At 35.8% G+C, this 19,939-nt stretch overlaps 1 protein-coding gene across 3 annotated transcripts in view; it reads right to left on the bottom strand.

Moving 5' to 3' along the window:
* Positions 1-19,939, bottom strand: part of KDM6A (lysine demethylase 6A) — a 210,006-nt gene that overhangs the window by 46,413 nt on the left and 143,654 nt on the right. Inside the window, exons 9-17 of one of the 3 annotated variants that reach the window (XM_060002295.1) lie at positions 15,701-15,794; positions 12,867-12,993; positions 7,669-7,767; positions 7,303-7,522; positions 6,607-6,741; positions 6,004-6,159; positions 5,346-5,441; positions 3,354-3,455; positions 2,061-2,456 (exon numbers count right to left, since the gene is read on the bottom strand). In XM_060002295.1, the coding sequence (XP_059858278.1) occupies positions 2,061-2,456; positions 3,354-3,455; positions 5,346-5,441; positions 6,004-6,159; positions 6,607-6,741; positions 7,303-7,522; positions 7,669-7,767; positions 12,867-12,993; positions 15,701-15,794 (1,425 nt within the window). The remainder of the gene's footprint in view (positions 1-2,060; positions 2,457-3,353; positions 3,456-5,345; positions 5,442-6,003; positions 6,160-6,606; positions 6,742-7,302; positions 7,523-7,668; positions 7,768-12,866; positions 12,994-15,700; positions 15,795-19,939) is intronic. The other 2 variants (XM_060002296.1, XM_060002297.1) reach the window with 2 other exon arrangements.

The raw sequence follows: 19,939 nt of genomic DNA on the forward strand, positions 1-19,939 counted from the left end.
ACTTTCCCAGCTATATTACCTAAATTATAAAGCTCCTATGGACACTGGCCTTGAGGGGCCTGCAAAGCAAAGGCTGGGGCTCTGCCACTTAGTATACAGTCATGTACAGAGGCTTCATGGCCTGTAAACTGAGGGTTCTTTCACTAGAATTATGTTTTTAAAAGACAGCAAATTTCCAAAGTAGGGTTAAGGGCGTATTTACTGAAAATCTCAGCAACTAAGCTAGTCAGGGAATTAGATGTAATAAAGAAGAATAATAGAACTATAAGTTACAATCATAACAAAGGTTCTCACTTATTAACTACCAATTATACCTTAGCATTATAGGCATTCTAACAAAAATCTCATGTTATCCTTTTAACAATCCTTTAATGTTTAAAGACACTGAACCTCCAAAATCCCATTCTCTCACCTACCCAAACAATTCTCTCCTATTTCTCCTGTGTAAATTTCCTCACCTTACTTACTCAACCTATAACCATTATTTGATTTACACTTTCATCATACTCTCCTCCTGGAAAGACTTTATTCACTTGGCTTCAAGGGCATCCATCACTCACATTCTCCTAGATCTACTACTACCCTCACAGGTCACTCCTCTTCTAGTTTTCTTTGCTAGTTCTTCAATTTCCTGATCTATTATACTGGAATGCCCCAAGGCTCAGTTTTGAGTTCTCTTCTTTTCCCAATCTATTCTCACCCCTTGGTGATTTCATCCAGTCTCGTCCATCTTTCCTAGTTGATCAGGCTAACTTAAGTCTCCCTCTTTCTCAGCTAATCCTGTTGGTTCTACCACCCAAATGTACCCAAAAGTTGACCACTTCTATTGCTGCCACTCTGGGTCGAGCCGCCACCACCTCTTACATGGATTACAGAAGTAATCTCCAAGTGGGTCACATCATTTCTCCTTTTTCCTCCTTTAGTCTATCCACAGAGTACCAGAGAGCATCCAGGCAGATCACCTCACTCCTCCATTCAAACCTCCCTACAGTTTCCCATTTAACTCAGAACAAAATCCAAAATCTTTACAATTGCCTACAAGGCTGAACATGATTTAGCCAGTCTGTTTCCAGCTGGACCACATTTACCTCTCTTCTCACCCTGCTCAGCCATGCTTGCCACCTTGATTGTCTCTGAATATGCAAAACACACTCCTGCATTAGGGCCTATTGCTTCTTTCTGCTCCCTAGATGTGGAACACTCTTATCACAAGTATCTTCAAGGCTCACTTCTGTCACTCAGGTCTTTATTCAAATATCCCCTTCCAGTGAAATCTTCCCTGATATTCCTATTTATAACTGCAACTCCTCTACCACCAGTCTCTAGTACTCTCCAGCTCTGGTTTCTAGTATATTTTTCCAGGGAACTAATCATAACATTACCTAATATTCTATATGTAATGCTTATTTACTGTCTGTTTACCTACATGAATTAACATTTTAAAAGTCTTAGAAAAAGAACTTATCTCAGTTTTATCAGTAATATAAAGCTAGCCAGCAATAAGTCAAATATTTCCTTAGAGCTAGTAAAAGTATAAGTAATTTGGCAATACGTATTCACAACATTTTTTTAAAATGCTCTTTGACCCTTCAGTTCTGCTTTGGAGCACCCGCTCCATGGAAACAATCCAAAATATAGGGAAACTATGAGGATAAATATTCAGAGGTAAAAAACTTTTCCTCCCACCAGAGTGAATACTCACCACTTAGCAAAGCACCTGATCTTAAGTAGGCAATATGTGCAGAAATGAACTAAGAAACATCACCATAAATTGCTTAAGATGCCACTGTAAATTAGCAGTGGGTTTTGGGGAGTTGTATGATCTATTTTCTTTATTTTTTTAGAAATTTCTAACATTATCTGTGTAAATCTTATATGGAAAAGAAAATATACTCACATACATATAATACTGAGCCACAATGTAGTAATAACATTGTAGTACTATAAATGCTTATAAAAAGTTCCTCAAACTTTTATTTCTTCTTCTCTCAACATGCATAAAATCAAATGAAGACAACTATTATGTGAGAAGCCAACAAGGCAGTCAGTCCTTCTATTACCTGAGTGGAGTTAGATAGTTGGTTTTTCCACGGCTCCTCTGCGCTGCTGGTCAGGTTTGTGCGGTTATGAGGTAGAGTGAGTGCGTTTCGCTGCAGGTAAGGCACGTTTCCATTACTTCCACTTCCTGTTATGTGATTATTGCCTATCAAAATAGTGTCTGTACTTCCCAGCGTTCTTGATGTGCTACAGGGAACATGGCCTGCAGAAAAGGGTCCATTGGCCAAAGGCTGCCCAGGGCAGGCAGGGCGGACTCCAGGCTGAGAGACGCTAGGCACTCTGGTCAGAGCAAGCTGTGGCTGCTGGCCAGAGACTGAGTTTGTAGGCAGTGATGAGTCAGCTGTTGGCCCATTAGGAATTCCAGTAGATCGTACCTGTGCAACTCCTGTCTGTCTCATCTGTCAAAAAACAAATGAAAAATAAATGCTGCCTGTGTGGTCCACAGGGGACAGAATCAGAATATGAAGAATATATAACCAGGTAATCTCTGATTTTACCCTAACATTTAATTTCTCTAGGTTAAAAAATACCTTTTCAAAACAAGAAATTGTTTCTTCACATTTAGATTAGCTTCCTCGGAAAAGCAAGAACCTACTTAATTTTTTAAGAAATATCCCTTTAGCAATGACAAAAGAATCCAGCTGAAAATTATGGAAAGGAAATCAAATTTACAGGTCTTTCCCCCATCACAAAATAGGGGACCTCAAAATTCCATTCTATCACATTTATATGCCAGATTCTCTGAGTTAAACAAGCTTGAAAGAACCCCACCTAAGTTTAGGATGTAGCTGGTTAAGTATTAAAATAATATAAATAAAACTCATGCAGGGGCTTCCCTGGTGGTGCAGTGGTTGGGAGTCCGCCTGCCGATGCAGGGGACACGGGTTCGTGCCCCGGCCCGGGAGGATCCCACATGCCGCGGAGCGGCTGGGCCCGTGAGCCATGGCCGCTGAGCCTGCGCGTCTGGAGCCTGTGCTCCGCAACGGGAGAGGCCGCAACAGTGAGAGGCCCGCGTACCTCAAAAAAAAAAAAAAAAAAAAAAAAAAAAAAAAAAAACTCATGCAGAATAACATGTAAATAATAAAATACTAAGTCATGTTCAAAATCAAATTTATTGCTGTTTTCTCCTAAAAATCTGTCCATTACTAGTATTTTAAGAAGCACAGATTATTCAATTCCACCAAATACTGGTGGAAAGTAGAAGTGGGCATGAACATACTCTAAAATGATGTTCCAGTCAATAGAAATATTCGAAATGGTAACAAATTTTAGGGGAAAAAAAATGCTATACACACTTGATGTTGCTGCATTAAGACAAACTGACTTTCCAGCTGTTCCAGCATCAGTTTCTGTGCTGGATTTAAATTATTTCTATTTGCACGGAGCTGTTCCAAGTGCTAGAAGAAGAAGAAAGGAGAATACAGTCAAAGACACATCTAAGAAACAAGCTCACTATTCTAAGCAATCTTTCCCTTGAAATGAGTAGGTAAAACTCAGAATGCTGTCTAGTCAAAGATACTGATTTCTGACCAATGACAATCAACCCCAAGATGAAGTCCTTTAAGAAGTTTGAGAAACCTCAGAAGGTTTACTGTAATGTGATCTTTGAGATAAATACACATGAAATTCTAATCAGTAATTTTCAGGATTTACACAGAAAGTTCTTTGAGCTTAAAAATGCATTGTGAAAGAAGATATACAGACTGCCAACAAACACATGAAAGAATGCTCAACATCATTAATCATTAGAGAAATGCAAATCAAAACTACAATGAGATATCATCTCACACCAGTCAGAATGGCCATCATCAAAAAATCTAGAAACAATAAATGCTGGAGAGGGTGTGGAGAAAAGGGAACACTCTTGCACTGCTGGTGGGAATGTGAATTGGTTCAGCCACTATGGAGAACAGTATGGAGGTTCCTTAAAAAACTACAAATAGAACTACCATATGACCCAGCAATCCCACTCCTGGGCATATACCCTGAGAAAACCAAAATTCAAAAAGAGTCATGTACCAAAATGTTCACTGGAGCTCTATTTACAATAGCCGGGAGATGGAAACAACCTAAGTGCCCATCATCGGATGAATGGATAAAGAAGATGTGGCACATATATACAATGGAATATTACTCAGCCATAAAAAGAAACGAAATTGAGCTATTTGTAATGAGGTGGATAGACCTAGAGTCTGTCATACAGAGTGAAGTAAGTCAGAAAGAAAAAGACAAATACCGTATGCTAACACATATATATGGAATTTAAGAAAAAAAAAATGTCATGAAGAACCTAGGGGTAAGGCAGGAATAAAGACGCAGACCTCCTAGAGAACGGACTTGAGGTTATGGGGAGGGGGAAGGGTGAGCTGTGACAGGGCGAGAGAGAGTCATGGGCATATACACACTAACAAACGTAGTAAGGTAGATAGCTAGTGGGAAGCAGCCGCATGGCACAGGGATATTGGCTCGGTGCTTTGTGACAGCCTGGAGGGGTGGGATAGGGAGGGTGGGAGGGAGGGAGACGCAAGAGGGAAGACATATGGGAACATATGTTTATGTATGACTGATTCACTTTGTTATAAAGCAGAAACTAACACACCATTGTAAAGCAATTATACCCCAATAAAGATGTTAAAAAAAAAAATGCATTGTGACAAGTACACTCTAAGAAGCACTGTTTGGAATAGGAAAAGTCTGAAGACAATCTGACTGTCCAAAACTAGTGATCTGCCTAAGTAAAAGTATGAAACCTACGTAAAGAAACATGATGTAGTCATAAAAGAATAAGGAAGCTCTTTATACACTGACATGCAAAGGTCTGTAAAATATATTATTAACAGTATATATAGCATTCTATCATTTGTATAAAAAAGGGAGCAAAATAGTAATATATGAGAGAAAGAGGATGCGTATTTGCTTGTACATGCATGATATATCTCTGGAAAGACAAATAAGAAACCAATAACACTGGCTGTCTATTAGGAGGGGAACTGAGTGGGTAGGGGCAGGAATTAGATGGAGAATTTACTTTATATACCCTAAACTCATACTGAGGCAGTTTGAATCATGAGAATATATTTGGGGGGGGGGGGGCGGGGGGGAGTGGGAAAAAAAAGAATGAATTATCTCTATTACTCTCGTAAATGTGGGTTCATTTTACTTATGCGCCTATTTATTGAGTTTACTGCCATTCAACTTTAAGCATTAATAGTTAAAAAACTTAAAACTTAGTACCTCTACTCTTCTTTAATAGGAAAAACAATCTGTCAAAAGCATATCTTACATACCTGTAATTTCTGTGGTGTCAAACACCATGAATGACCTTGTTGCTGTACTGGAGGATGTGACACTGCATGGCCACTACTCCAATTATCAGAAGTATTCTGAGGAAAATTGATAAAAAAAAAATTAAAGAATATTTGGTTAAATCCATAGAGTTAACAATAATGACTAATGGAGGCCAAATGACTTTGAATTGGAATATTTACATATAAGAAAGATGTTATGACATTTAGTTCTTTTAAAAATACTTTTACATGCATAATAAATTTGGAAAATCATAAATTAAGAAAATATTGATTCTTTAATAAGCCACCCAAAAAGGCCCACCCCTAAACTATGGCCCAAATGGCTAACCTAAATACCACACTGTCCACTAGGTCCAACATTAAGTTTATTTCAATGTCAGTAGAAGGTGATGATGAAAAGTGTGTTGAGATCTTAACGGCAGGGAGATGAATAAAATGATTTGATGAATGCAAATTTATCCCTACTTTCTATATTTAATATGATGCTAAGAATTTGGGATAGAAAAACTCAAACCTTTCACTCTTTGATGTCCACAGATTTAAAGTAAAGGACAGGAGATGTTCAAACTGCACAAGTTCAGGGCAGTTAGGAGTTTCTTTTTTGACTGGGATTTTTATATTTCTCTAAAATATATACCTTTGTTGGACTAGATGTTCTTTTCCTCTTGGCAGGACTGGACAGGTCATCTACTTGACTAGAAGGAATCATGTGTAGTGGCAAGGATTGCTGTGAAATTGGTGTTTGACTGAGGCCTAATACAGGTTCAGTATTTGGATGATGAGGTTTACATGCCTAAGAATCACAGAAGGAAGACAAAAATAGGGTTCTATATATTCTTAATTCATTCCTTCAAATTGTAAAACTTTACAAGCTGCATACTTTTCAAAGCTATGTGGACATCGCTGATGGCAATTATTGAAAATCAAAATCAAATGAATCATCAATGGAGGAATGTGTACCTTCCTTTGAAAAACTTGCTTTAAAAAATAAACCACTGCAGCATTACTTTAAGAAACCTCCTTCAAAATCATGAAAATGCACAAAGGTTCTAAACTGGCACCCCAAAATTTCTTCCCATATCAGAGGGAGTTTTAATTTGATCTAGATTCCCTTCACAATTAAATCAAGAGGCTTTTCATTAATGAAAGCCTCCTGTGCTTAGTAAAATACGCTTGACCACTACAGATTGAAAAGAACCCTTAAAGCTGGGCACCTGCAGAACATAACCCAACTTCTCACCTGCTGTGCTGTGTTCATGGCACCCTGCCTGGAGGTAAGCTCTGCGGGGATTGGTAGGCTCCACGCCTCCTCAATACTAGGAAGTAATTTAGTTTTATTCTGTAGACTACCTTGTGGAAGGTTACACAACTGAGCCTAGGAAAAATTATGTAAAAAGCAAATTTAACACAAGCCTAATTGAGTAAGAGCAAGTCCACTAAATCTTCCTAAATGCTATAACTAATTGTTTTTAAAAGAAAATAGATTCTTAATTTGGGGTTTCAGAAAGATACTAAGTATAATGAGGGAAACCGGAATATAAACCTTTGTGAGAATTAAAACAAAGCTGAGCTCTGTTTTCAGAGTTCTTATAGCTGTCTTCTCATGAAACTCCAAGCAAGAGTGAAAGACAATGTTTGTGTCCTTTTCTCTAAAATGCTATGACAACTTAAAAATGTAGACAGTACATAGAAAAAAATTATGTAAATTAATATGCATCAACAGAGTAAATGTGCAAAAGAGCATCTTTCAAAATACTGCATATCTTACTTAAAATGAAAAGTAAAATAATATTACAAGCTATGGTATGTTTACAAAATATGGAAACAAATTATAGACATCAAAACACAGCTAGACAAAATTCCCAGCCACCCTCCTCCTGCCTGAGTGTCATGGGGAAATATGTGCCTTTAAAAAACTGCCATTTAAACATTTTACCTGTAAATACTTAATTCGTGCTGCAAGTGCAGAGGTATTACTACAACTTTTGCTTCTGGTTGCATTTAAGTAGCATTTAATGGCATCCTGAGGCTGGTTGCAGGATTCGTAGAGTGTGCCTAGGTCCATCCAGGCTGCAGCATGGCCATGGTCCAACTGTACAGCACAAATATAGGCCTGTAAAGCATCCATAGGCTGATTTTGCTGCTGATATAGCACGCTGGAAAGAGACATTCAGAAAAAATAAGTTGACTAAGAAGAACTGCTTAGCTTCATAAAATGATATAAGCCATGAAGTACATTATATGTGATGCAACCATCTTTGTGTATCAATTATAATACCATTATTTTTATACAAAGTCTTACCCTATTGAACACCATGTATCTGCACTTGCTTCTGATTTATCAATAGACTGCCTGTAAGATATAAAGGCATCCTGAACTTTCCCAATACTTGAATAGCACCTGAGAGGGGAGGGAAAAATCAAGAAAATATGATTAATACTGATTGATTAATTAATTAATTTGCTGAATGGATGGACTATATGTCAAAGCAAATAAAAACCTAATAAGCTGACATATTTATGTGAATGTGTGTACATACATGACAACAATAATGTACATTATAATTAACCCTTCAATAAACTATATTATAGTCTATCTGATAGTGTTTATCAATACAGCATGCTTTAGAACCTATTAAAATAATTAAAGGCCATATCACTTCAATATTATAATACTGAGTTAAGCACACTCACACACCCACTACTCTACTTATACAGCTTGATCTCTCGTTTTCTATAGAGTAAGAACATAAGAGTTAAAAACCAAGAAAAACACTCTATGTTGGTAAGACTTGCTGAATCAGATTTCAATTCTCCTTTCTTAAATAATGAGGGCAAAAATTCTTTAATTCATACAAAATACAAACATAAATACTATCAAGCTAACTATCAAAAATAGTATAAAATAGAATTAAGTACAGTATTTTATGACTAGTAAGGGTAGCAAGGTATGATTAAAGTTTCAATGACCTGCCATTTTCTTAATGTAGATGTACCTGATGGATACACAGAACAGCAGCTGAAATTATAAATACAGAAATTATCTTTAGTGCTTGGCACTAAGGGAAAAAGAAAAGAACAAAATCCAGTTCGTCTTCAAGGAGCTTACAATTTAGTTGAGGACTGAAGACACATTATAATTGTCATGATGCCATATCAAATGGCTAGCACAGACAATAACTGGTCTGAGAATTTAGGGTAGACACACTACCGGGGTTTAGGAAAGACAAGAAAGGGAAGGGTAAGAGTAAAGGAACTGAATATGTGTAGATGCATACTGTTTAGATCAGTGATACCCATCACCAGCCAGTATATGGCAATTTGGCCAAGCAAACGAAATGGAAAAACAACATACACATACATACATAAATTTTCCATTAAACTAATATTTGTATTGTAATTGACTTATTTTGAAATACTATTGATTGAGTAAACAGCAAAAAAAAATTTAAACATCAAGTACTCCAAGTGTTGGAACCACTGATTCTGGCAGAGAAGGTAAGAAAAGGCATTTTGAAATGCTGCTTGAACAATATGAGCAAAACTTAATATAAGATAGCACAGATACGAACAGTAGAGGATTTTAAATCCAACCCAAGAATACCCTGAAGTTTGTTCTTCTAACAAGGGGAATGGCATGATGAAAGTACTTTATAGGAATATTAATCTGCTAACAACATGTAGGGATAAACTGAAAGGAAAATAAGTTATGGACAGTAAAAAAGAAGGCAGTTATATTCACTGGTTTGGAATACGCCAAAATTAGGATGAAAGTAATGCAAGTAACAACAAAGAAAAAGACAGGAGAAACAATAAACCAAAAAACAGATAAAGACTTTGTGACAAACTCATTAGCTATTCATGGGGGTGGGGTTATAATTTAGTTTTTAAGCCTGATTAAATAGAGGGAAAAAAATGGTGATATCATTGGCAAAAATAAAGAAGAAGGAGCTGGTTCAGGGAAGAAAATGATGAATGAGATTTGAAATATGCTGATTTTGACATGAGGTGTGGACATTAAAATGGGAAATGTTAGGTAAAGAATGGGAGATGTGGTCCTGGTGTTTAATACCTTGAAGTGTAGCAATCTAGATTTGGAATTCATCCATATCAAAGAGAGGGTATAAGAACATAGGATACCGACGAAGGAGAGGTAAAACTAAGCCTAAGCAATCATTAATATTGTGGTTGGGGCAATATAAGAAAGGTGAGTGACTGAGACAGAGAAGGCAGTGTCACAGAGCAAACTGTTTTATGAGAAGGGAATTCAGGACAAGAGGGCATTAACAATGCCAAACAGGGACAGACACCACAAAGAAAGGGAATGCTTAACAGATAGTAGAAAACATGCTCTGTTTGTTGTTGTTAAATCAAAGCCAATCTCAGATTTATAGACAAATTTGCCTAACCGCTAGGAGGAATAAGCAGTAATTCCCAAAACCAATGTTTTCATACTTGATTCCTACAAAATGAAAGTAGGAAACCAATGTGCCCAAATACAGATGTCCCAATCCAACTGCCAAACACTTTTCCTCTAATAAAACTTAACTAGGTTCCCCTGAGACAGCGCTGTGTAATTGAGAAAGCACTGGGTGTTGAACCTAGGATCTAGTCCCTGCTCTGATATTAGTTACCTGCATGACTGTGACCTTGAACAAAACATTTTACTCCTCTGAGCTCACTTTCTAAAACATCTGCAAAATGACAAGGTTTACAGGGTGAACTAGGTGACCTCCTGGTCCTTCCCAGCTCTAACATTCTATAGTTCTGTGATAACACAGTCAATGATTAGTACCAGTTTAACAGCATTACCACATTACACTTTTGTTATGATATACACATGCCAAATGACAAATTCAATCTTCAACACAGACCTGAATGCAGAGGTAAGTAATAAAATGCCTCAGAAATATTAGGGTCATCAAATCCCAAAGTTGCTTACTGACACTTGAGATCTTCCTTCAGAGCTTTAATAACTTCTAAAATACAATTTATTTATAAAAATTTTCTCACAACAAAACAGATTTGAAGCAACACATTAGAAGTCAGCAAAAGAGGGTAAGAAAAGTAAACATCAAAGAAAAAAAATTTTAACAGTCCTCAGATAAGAAATAATGGACACCAACATGATAATCTTGAACCCCAAAATAAGTTAAATTGTAGTAAGTATCCTTTAATTGAGAAGTCAGTAAACTATAGTTGGAAAATTTTACCCAGAAAGATTCAAATAAAAGCATCTCAATGATTTAAAATGTAAAACCAGTTAATGTGGGGGGGGGGGGGGGACCTCCTATGGAATAGTGCTCATTGAGCTGAAAATTACTAAGATAGTAATTTTTGCGAATTCCCTGGCGGTCCAGTGGTTAGGACTCAGCACTTTCACTGCCAGGGCTGGGGTTCAATCCCTGGTCAGGGAACTGAGATCCCGCAAGCGGCACGGCCGGGGAAAAAAAAAAAAAGTAATTTTTGATGTTTCGTTATGTATTAATTTTCCATGCCTAGAATTAAGAAAAAATTATATTAAAAAGACATCCACACTATTGTACTGTATTAAACTACTGATTTGTATCTTAGGTCAAAAGGAAAATACTTTCCAGTATACATTCCTTTTAATCTATATTAAAAGAAATTTTCATATATAAACATTAACACTAGAGGCAATGACTAGGCAAGGCCCTACTTCCCAGTACTAGATCTCCTTTCTGGTCACTGTATGAAACCTATCACTGCACAATACTAATAGTAGTAACAGAGCTAGCTCCAAATGCAAATGGTGTTCAGTTAGTTCATTTATTCCATTTACTGAACAGCCACTTTGCTAGGCAGACAGATACAAAGATGGTAATATCCAGTTTCTGCTCCCAAAGATCTTTAGTGAAAGAGACAATGTTTGGACTCTCAAGCTTTATTAATAAGCAACCCAATTTACATGATTTTACAAGCTTGGGAAGGAATCAGAAAATCCCTGCTAAAAACAGCAACTTTTCCACTCAACTCTTATTGTATATTATTATTATTTTTTTTTTTTTGCGGTACGTGGGCCTCTCACTGTTGTGGCCTCTCCCGTTGCGGAGCACAGGCTCCGGACGCGCAGGCTCAGTGGCCATGGCTCACAGGCCTAGCCGCTCCGCGGCATGTGGGATTCTTCCGGACCGGGGCACGAACCCGTGTTCCCTGCACAGGCAGGCGGACTCTCAACCACTGCACCACCAGGGAAGCCCTTATTGTCTGTTATTAATGAATAATCAAAATTTTTTAAAAGAAGGAAACATCTTAATATTATTCCCTCTCATACAAATATACTTTGCTATATTTAAAGGAAAAAAATGAAACCATACAAAATACTAAAATTTAACATGACTATATGGCAAACTCACTTCAAGTAAAATACTATAGAAAATAGAGGAAAAAAGCTTAAAATTAAAAAACAAAATAGGATAATTTCCAAAGAATTCATAAAATTAAAACCTTTAGAATGGGAAGGTACCTAACAGATAATCTAACCCAGGGCTTCTCAACCTCAGCCAGGTAATTTTTTACTGTAGAGAGCTGTCCCACTAGATGCCAGTGGCACCCCCCTATAGTTGTGATAACCAAAATGTCTCTACAGACATTATGAAATGTCCTCTATGGGGCAAAATAGCCCCACACCCCCGGCATTGAGAACCACCAATCTAATTCTCTAATCAATAGAAAACTGAAGCCTCAAAAGGTTTAACTGTACCATCCATGATTCCACAAATAGTAGCCTAGCCAAGACTTGAATCCAAGTATCTCAGCTCGTAGTCGAATGATCTTTCCACCATACTGCAAAAGCTAAAACCAATTAGGAACCAAAAAACAATCTGATAATGGTCCAAAAATATATTCTATCAGATACATATACATGAGGTATGTTTCAGATAATCAGTAAGCAAAATTCAGACATTCAAAGTACAAGAGAAGTTTATAGGCTTGCAAAAAACTATTTTCACTACATGTCACTTCTCCTTTCCAACAAGTCCAATAATAATGTATCTACTTTCGACTGTGATTTGAGATCTACTATTAATGTCCATTCTAAGGTATATATCACTAATCAAAATGATAACTAGCAAAGTTCTACTGACTACTGGTAGTCAACAGGTAGAATGAAAAATTCTCTGTTCTATTAAACAGACATATAAAGAAAACACTAGAAATCAAAAGGAAAGGCATAAATAGTTGAATGAAAAATTACTATCTGCTATGACTTTTTAAAAACCAGCAATAATTTAAGTCAAATGAAAATTCAATAAGCAAAATAAGAAACGTCCTGATAGACCAGATGCTGCTGTAAGAAAACCACCACATTCAGAAGCTTTCTTTTATTCTTTAACTTCTAGAAATCTGTTATAAAAGACTTAAAAGAGAAAATACACTGATCAAGTTATTAGTAAACTAATATTTTAGATCATAGTTCAAAACCCTTAGCTGGAATAAACAAAAGCAAAGCCTAAGTATCTGATAAATCAGTCTTACCTTCCGAGGAAATACCAGGACTGGCCAGAATTAGGATCTGCTTCCAAGGACTTTTGGAGATATTGAATAGCATAGCTTTCCTTGGTGGCTTTATCTCCCAGGAGATCCACAGTATGATGCATCCAACCTATAGTAAGTGATTAAAAATATTTACCTAAATGAGTTAATTATTCTTCTATTTTAAAGAATACCAAGCAGAAAACAAACAAGTAAAAAAATACTCTTTTCAGTAAATTTATTCATTTAGCTTGGCATACACATTCCCAAAATTTAGAACTGTCAATTCTGGCCTAAGAAAGTCTGTTTTTAAAGTACAGTCAAAGCTATGAAGAACTTTCATTCCAGAGAAATTAAAACAATTTTAAGCATTGACTTATCACTTAGTAGACTGCAAACTACAGTTCTTTTATTCTCTGATTTTTTTGTATTTGAAAAGATTCCAAGGTATAAAAGAATATAAAGATGTTAAATCTTATTCACTGTTCCGTGCAAAAATTTATGTGCATTTAAGAATCTCCAAGACACTATTAACCCAATGTTTATTTCCAAGGAGTAAATATAAGCTATATAATCAATGATAGTTCAGAGTAAAACACACACATACAATCCCACCTTATTGGCACTGGCTACATATTTTCACACCTTATAAAATAAAAACTATAAAGCATTTGACAATTTTTTAAAACCCCAAGGCTATAAGAAAAGTCCATTCAAATGGTGCAAATAAAAACGGTACAAAATGGGTAACACAAATGTTTAATAAATAAATTTAGATAGTGCATAATCTCATATGTGCAATCTTAAAAAGTCGAATACACAGAAGCAGAGAGTTGAATGGTGGTTACCAGGAGCGGTAAGGTTGGGGAAATGGGGAGATATTGGTCAAGGTTACACAGTTGAAGTTATGTAGGATAAGTAAGTCTAGAGAACATACAGCATTACAACTGCAGTTATTAATATTGTAATATATACTGGAAACTTGCTAATATGAGAATAGATTTCAGGTGCTCCCACCACACAAAAACAAATGGTAACTATGTGAGGAGATGCATATGCTGACTAGCTTGACTGTAGTAATCATTTCACTATGTACAGGTGTATCAAAACATCATCTTGTACACCTTAAATACAACCGTTATGATAAATAAACAAACAAGCAAGCAAGCTGGCTATGGAAGTAATCAAAAGACTGGATCATGGACTAGTGTATTCTATACCTTCAAGGCACACAGGAATAATTTGATTTAATTTGCCAGGGAATCATATTTCAGTTGTGGATCAATTCAAGTGCATAAAATCAGCTGTTCTTTGTGTATAGTCCACAGTACATAAAATAAATAAGGACCTTTATTTTCTGGCATTTATTATAGTTGCTGTGCTCCAAAAGACATTTTAAAAGGATTGAGTTACCATGTTTTACAGAAATATAAGTCAATCACACATCTATTCATCTGTTCTTTCCTTACCTCTCCTACTATTACTAGTAAGAACAGGACCTACAGTAGCAGGCTCTAAAAGGAGTTGCTTAAGCAACAGTGACAAGAAAGTAGGAAGGATTGATGTGCAGGCATAAATTACACTCAATTAGGGGAAGTACCTTCCCTTTCAAAACCATGGAAAGTTTACCTATACACTCTGCGAAAGAAGACAGGTAATTCAAACGATTTCAATCCATTTCTTAAATTTAAAAGGTATATATGCATTTTTGCTATTGACACATTCTTCACTGCAGCTAATTAAAAAGCAGCTTGTATTCAAATATTAGCTGAATGAGTAAGCTGTCTGAAGGCACCACTTTGCTCTTTTTACTGAAGAACTAACACAAAAGCTTTTTTGCTGTACTAATAAACTTGTTTTAATTTAAAGATACAAATTCACATTACTCAAACACTACATGTAATCATTAAAAACAAAACTTTACTATAATTTTTAAAAGTATGGATAACTCAAGGAAAATTCTAACCAGAGATTAAATTAAAAACAAAGCTAAAAATAAAACTTTTATATGAAAGCAATGTGTTTATTTTGTATAACCGATCACATAATATGCATTCATATCATGAAGATAAGTGATAAAGTCTAAGCTTAAATAATTTTAAAATTACATTAAAAATAGTCACATCATGAAAACATTCACATTACTACAACGGTGGCTAAAACTTAAGAGTCAATTATTTGCCCAGACCAAAACCAAATTTTAAAAAGCTGGGGTGGGGGGTGGGGGGAGAACCAAAAAAAACCCCCGAAATACCAAATGCAGACAAGAAACATGACTCAATAACCAAGCAACAAAATTAAATGTTGGAGAATTCCATCATTATCTTCGTGGTGATAGTGACACATTACATCCAGACGACTACATGCTTTCATCTTCAACATTACAACAGAACTGCATGTGTAGAGAAACTATATATAGTGTTAGATGTTCCACAATTCTTACATAAAATGCTTTAGTTAATATTATCAACAGAGCTATGAAAGCAAGCTCACCAACCACTAAGAGACTTTAGGTAAATCACTTAACTTCATTGAGTACTAAGCATATCTGGCACAAAGAAAGTATTCAGTCCCCCTCACCCATGGGTTAAGTACCAGAGTATAATTTTGAGAATTTAAATGGATGAGCTGCACTAAAGAACTGTAATGAGATTGACTGTGAGATAGACAATGCTCGGCAAAAGGTGGAAACATGATGGGTTCAGATTAATTCTATCAACTCTGGGGAAAAGGAAAGAAAAGAAATAGGGTACATGAGCCACGTATTTACCATCTGTGACATGTAAAAAACATAAAGAGATGTACTTATAACACACTAAATGTATATTATTACATACCCAACTGTTGTAAGACAGTTGCTTTTACTTGTGCAGAAAGGTTTTCTGTCTGCAAAAGTTGTTCATAAGCTTCCTTTGCAGAATGATACTTCCTCTAAAGAGCAGGAAAAACAGATTTAAAGAAAATAAAATTAACATCTTTAAAGAACTAGCTCATATGTTAAGTTTTATATGATACTGATATTTTAGCGTATTTTAAAAAATCAACTGAAAGAGAAAAGTGCCTTACTGAATGTTTCTCTAACTCTAGACAGCTGGGGTTAATAGACCATGTTTCAGAGTATCTAACACCAGTAAAACATTCAATATAACAAAGTATCATTAAAACATGACCTTTAAGAATTTGTCAAATCTCAATAATTAAAAAAAATCATCTCAACCTATTTAATAACATAAATGATTTCAACTTTACTTAATAACACTAATGAAACCAGAAAAGTATTCCACTTCCAAGTGCATCATCTGTCTGCCTAGAAATACCAAGTTCCGAAGCAACTTAACAGGAACAATAGAGCACGTCAAAAATGCTTTAAAAAAACTAAGTACAAAAGTAGTTGAAACCTAAGTTTAAAAGATATAGATACTGGTATATAAAATATCCTATGAAAAATTTTAGAATACATATATGATTTTGAAGACAACAAACCTCCCATAATTATAGTCTAATAATGTTTGCAATATTTAAGATTCCTTGGGCAAAACTCTAAATGAAACCATTTACCCACAGTTCTCATCCCAGAAGTACTAATATGACTGAAACCCATTATTGCTACAGTCCTAAAACTTAAGACAAAACCTCCCCACCACCCCCCACAAAAAGGGGAAAAGCCAACAAAAGAAAACCTCATAAATACTATCTTTAAAAAATACTTGGCAGAACAATGAAGTGGCTTTCATTCATATCACTGACAGTACACAGCTGCCTGAGCAAACAAATCTTTCTCCCCCAAAACATAGGTAGAAACACGAAACTAGCTGTGTGAGCCTCAGGCAAATCACTTGAGCTATGATTCAACATCCATAAAACAGATGTAGTGCCTGATCTTTCTATCTAGAGTTGTTCTAAGGATCAAACGAGATTAAAAAAGAGCTATGGAAACAAATAAGGAGCTCTATGAATGCAGTATGTCAACATGAGGAAGATTTGAAAGAACTGTCCATTGAGATTAACAGTAGTTATTACATAAACTTTTATTCATCAAGTAAATGAGTTCCCTTTAAACATTAATCTGGTCTGAAAAAGTGAATTAGACAATTAATGAAGGATAAGGATCAAGTTATTCAACTCAATTCCTTCAACTGGTAAATATTTGTTGAATACCTAATACATAACAGGAACTGCTAGGACTACAGTGTAGTCAAGAATACAGATATAAAAACAAATAAAACATACTGTACTGTGTACAATAACAGTATGATATTTCCCAGAGGAAGAAAGAGCATGTGGTAAATTTAGAGTACTAGCACACTGGGCAGAAAATGCAGAGACAAGCAGACAACTTCACAAAGACCTTCCTAAACCAAGTTAAAAGACTACAGACTGTATCCTAAGACAATGGGGTACCACTGAAATGAGTTCAAGCAATATGATCAAATTTATATTTTAGAAAGAGCCCTTTGTGGAATTACCTCAACAAATGCTAAAACATACTTCCAAACACTAGTAATAATAATAAAACCAACATACTTGAAAAGCTGGTTGCATCGTATTGAGAAACATGAAGTTTGATTTCTACCTCCTATTATATACAAAAAACTGGCATCCACATTAAAGACCTAAATATGAAATGTAAAAGTATAAAACTAAGAGAAGAAAATGAAGGAGAGTATTTCTTTGAGATGTGAAAGAATTTATTCAACTTGGCCAAAATGGCACAAATAAGGAGGAGTAGTAAGGATCTGACTTGAAACACATAAGCAGAAAAATAGGCAATGGACATAAAAACCAACACATAAAAGGTGAAAAACATGTGAAGAAGTGTACACCTCTAGAAATCAGAAAATGCAAGTTTAAATGATATATTACCTTCTACCCATCAGATTGGCAAACATAAAGTTGGGTAGTTCTTAGTATTGTGGGGATGTGAGTAAAGGAAAATGCTCATGCCTTGCCTGAAGGGAATTTACTCATGAAATCAGGTATGCAAATATGCTCCAATCTAACAATCTCACTCTTGGGATATATATACCAAAGGAACCTTCCCAGAGGTAATGTTGTAAATGGTACTATTTGTAGTACCAAGGAGATGGACAACCTAGGTCTATGTCACTAGGTGAGTGGAAATATAAAATATGATGGATGCTTACAGCAGAACATTAAGTAGTAACTATAAATAGTATATAAAAGCAACATGAGTTTATCTGTAAAGGTGTTTAGTATAAAGTTAGTATAAAGTTTTGTCTCTGGTAATGCTGAAGTAACAACACTTCAGACAGCTTTAAATTCTGGATAAAATATAAAAGTTAACTATCAGAAAGTACTGAAAAGAAACCAAAATCAGGCAAAAACAGAGAAGCTAATACTTAGAGGAAGGGAATGGCACTGGTTTAGTAACCCCATTTTTCTAGGATTTTCACCTGAAGGCAGGCCCCAACTGGTATCTGGTTGGCTACAACTCAAACAGAAATCAGCAATCTTACTAGCTTGAAGAATCTGAGGACAGACTTTGTAGCTATCACAAGAGCTGGAAGTGAGGGGAGAAGAAACACCAGAAAGGAGAGGGAGAGAAACAACAACAAATTCTGCAGTTAAACTGCTCAAATCCCTGGTTGACCACTGAACTATGCATGAACACAACAGATGTTCAGCAGCCTAAAAGAACTAAAGGAAGAGATTTAGCTGTTGCCAACCACAGGGATGACAAAGTTTCGTGAGTGACTTGGGCAAAGTTAACTGGCTAATAAAACAAAAATATCATCTTCAGAAAAATATAACAAAATCACTCTCCACAACGTATTATTCATGATACCCAGAATAAAATTACCAGACTTGTAAGAATCAGGAAATTTTTACTCATGTTGAAAACAATAGGAAATTAATGAAAACCAGCCATGAAATGACTCAGATGTTGAAATTGCAAATAATTTTAAAGCAGCTATTTTAACAATGTTCACAGATGAAAAGGAAAACATAATCATAAGGAATGAATGGACCAAAAATCAGAGCACGTAAAGAGAAATTAAAAGAGAAACACAAGGAAATTCTAGAACTGAAAAATACTAATTTGAAATTTAAAAAAAAAGTTACTGGAAGGACTGAATAGCAGATTAAAGACTTAATTGGAGTCCAAGAAGGAGAAGAGAGAAAGAATGGGGCAGAAAAAATATTGACAATGGCCAAGAACTTTACAGAAGTGATGACATCAAAATCCCATATCCAAAAGACTAAAAAAACCACAAGTAGTATAAAGGAAAAACCAATACCTAACTACATCATAGTCGCATACTTAAGAACCAAATGTAATGAGAAGAACCTTGAAAGCAGCCAGAGAAAAACGACAAAATACAAAGGAAACAATAAGAATGACAGCCAACTTTATGTAACCATATCAGTAATTGAATTAAATATAAATGGACTAGATATTCAAACAACAGAGACTGCCAGACAGATTTACAAAAGTGAAAGAAAGCCAAAACCACAGTACTTGTAAGATATGCACTTTTTCATATAAGGATTCAAACAGGCTGAAATAAAAGGATGGGAAAAGATACCATGTAAACTGTAAGTATTAGAAAGCTGAAGTGACTAGATTCAGATCAGATTAAGAAGGCTTCAAGGCAAAGAGTATATTACCAGAGAGAAAGAGGAATGTTTCATAATGATAAAGGACATATCAGGATGAGATAACAATAACAAGGCTTCTAAATAAATGAAGACTGTACAGAATTAACACTGATAAAATACAATTAATCTACGTAATTTATTCCAATTTCACCAACTGTCCCACATATATCCTTTTTCTGGTCCAGGATCTAACTTAAAATCCCATGCTGTGTTAAATTAGCATGTCTCTTTACCATCCTCTAATCTGGGACAGATTCTCAGTCTCTGACTTTCATTACCTTGACACTTAAAGCAGCGGTCCCCAACCTTTTTGGCACCAGGGACCGTTTTTGTGGAAGACAATTTTTCCACAGACTGGGGGTGGGGGTGGGGGTGGGGGTGGGGGTGGGTGGGGTGTGTTCCCAGGAGGTAATGCGAGCCATGGGGGGGGTGGGGTGGTTCAGGCGGTAATGCCA

The sequence above is a fragment of the Delphinus delphis genome, chromosome X, assembly GCF_949987515.2.
Source record: "Delphinus delphis chromosome X, mDelDel1.2, whole genome shotgun sequence".
NCBI classification, from domain to species: Eukaryota; Metazoa; Chordata; class Mammalia; order Artiodactyla; family Delphinidae; genus Delphinus; species Delphinus delphis.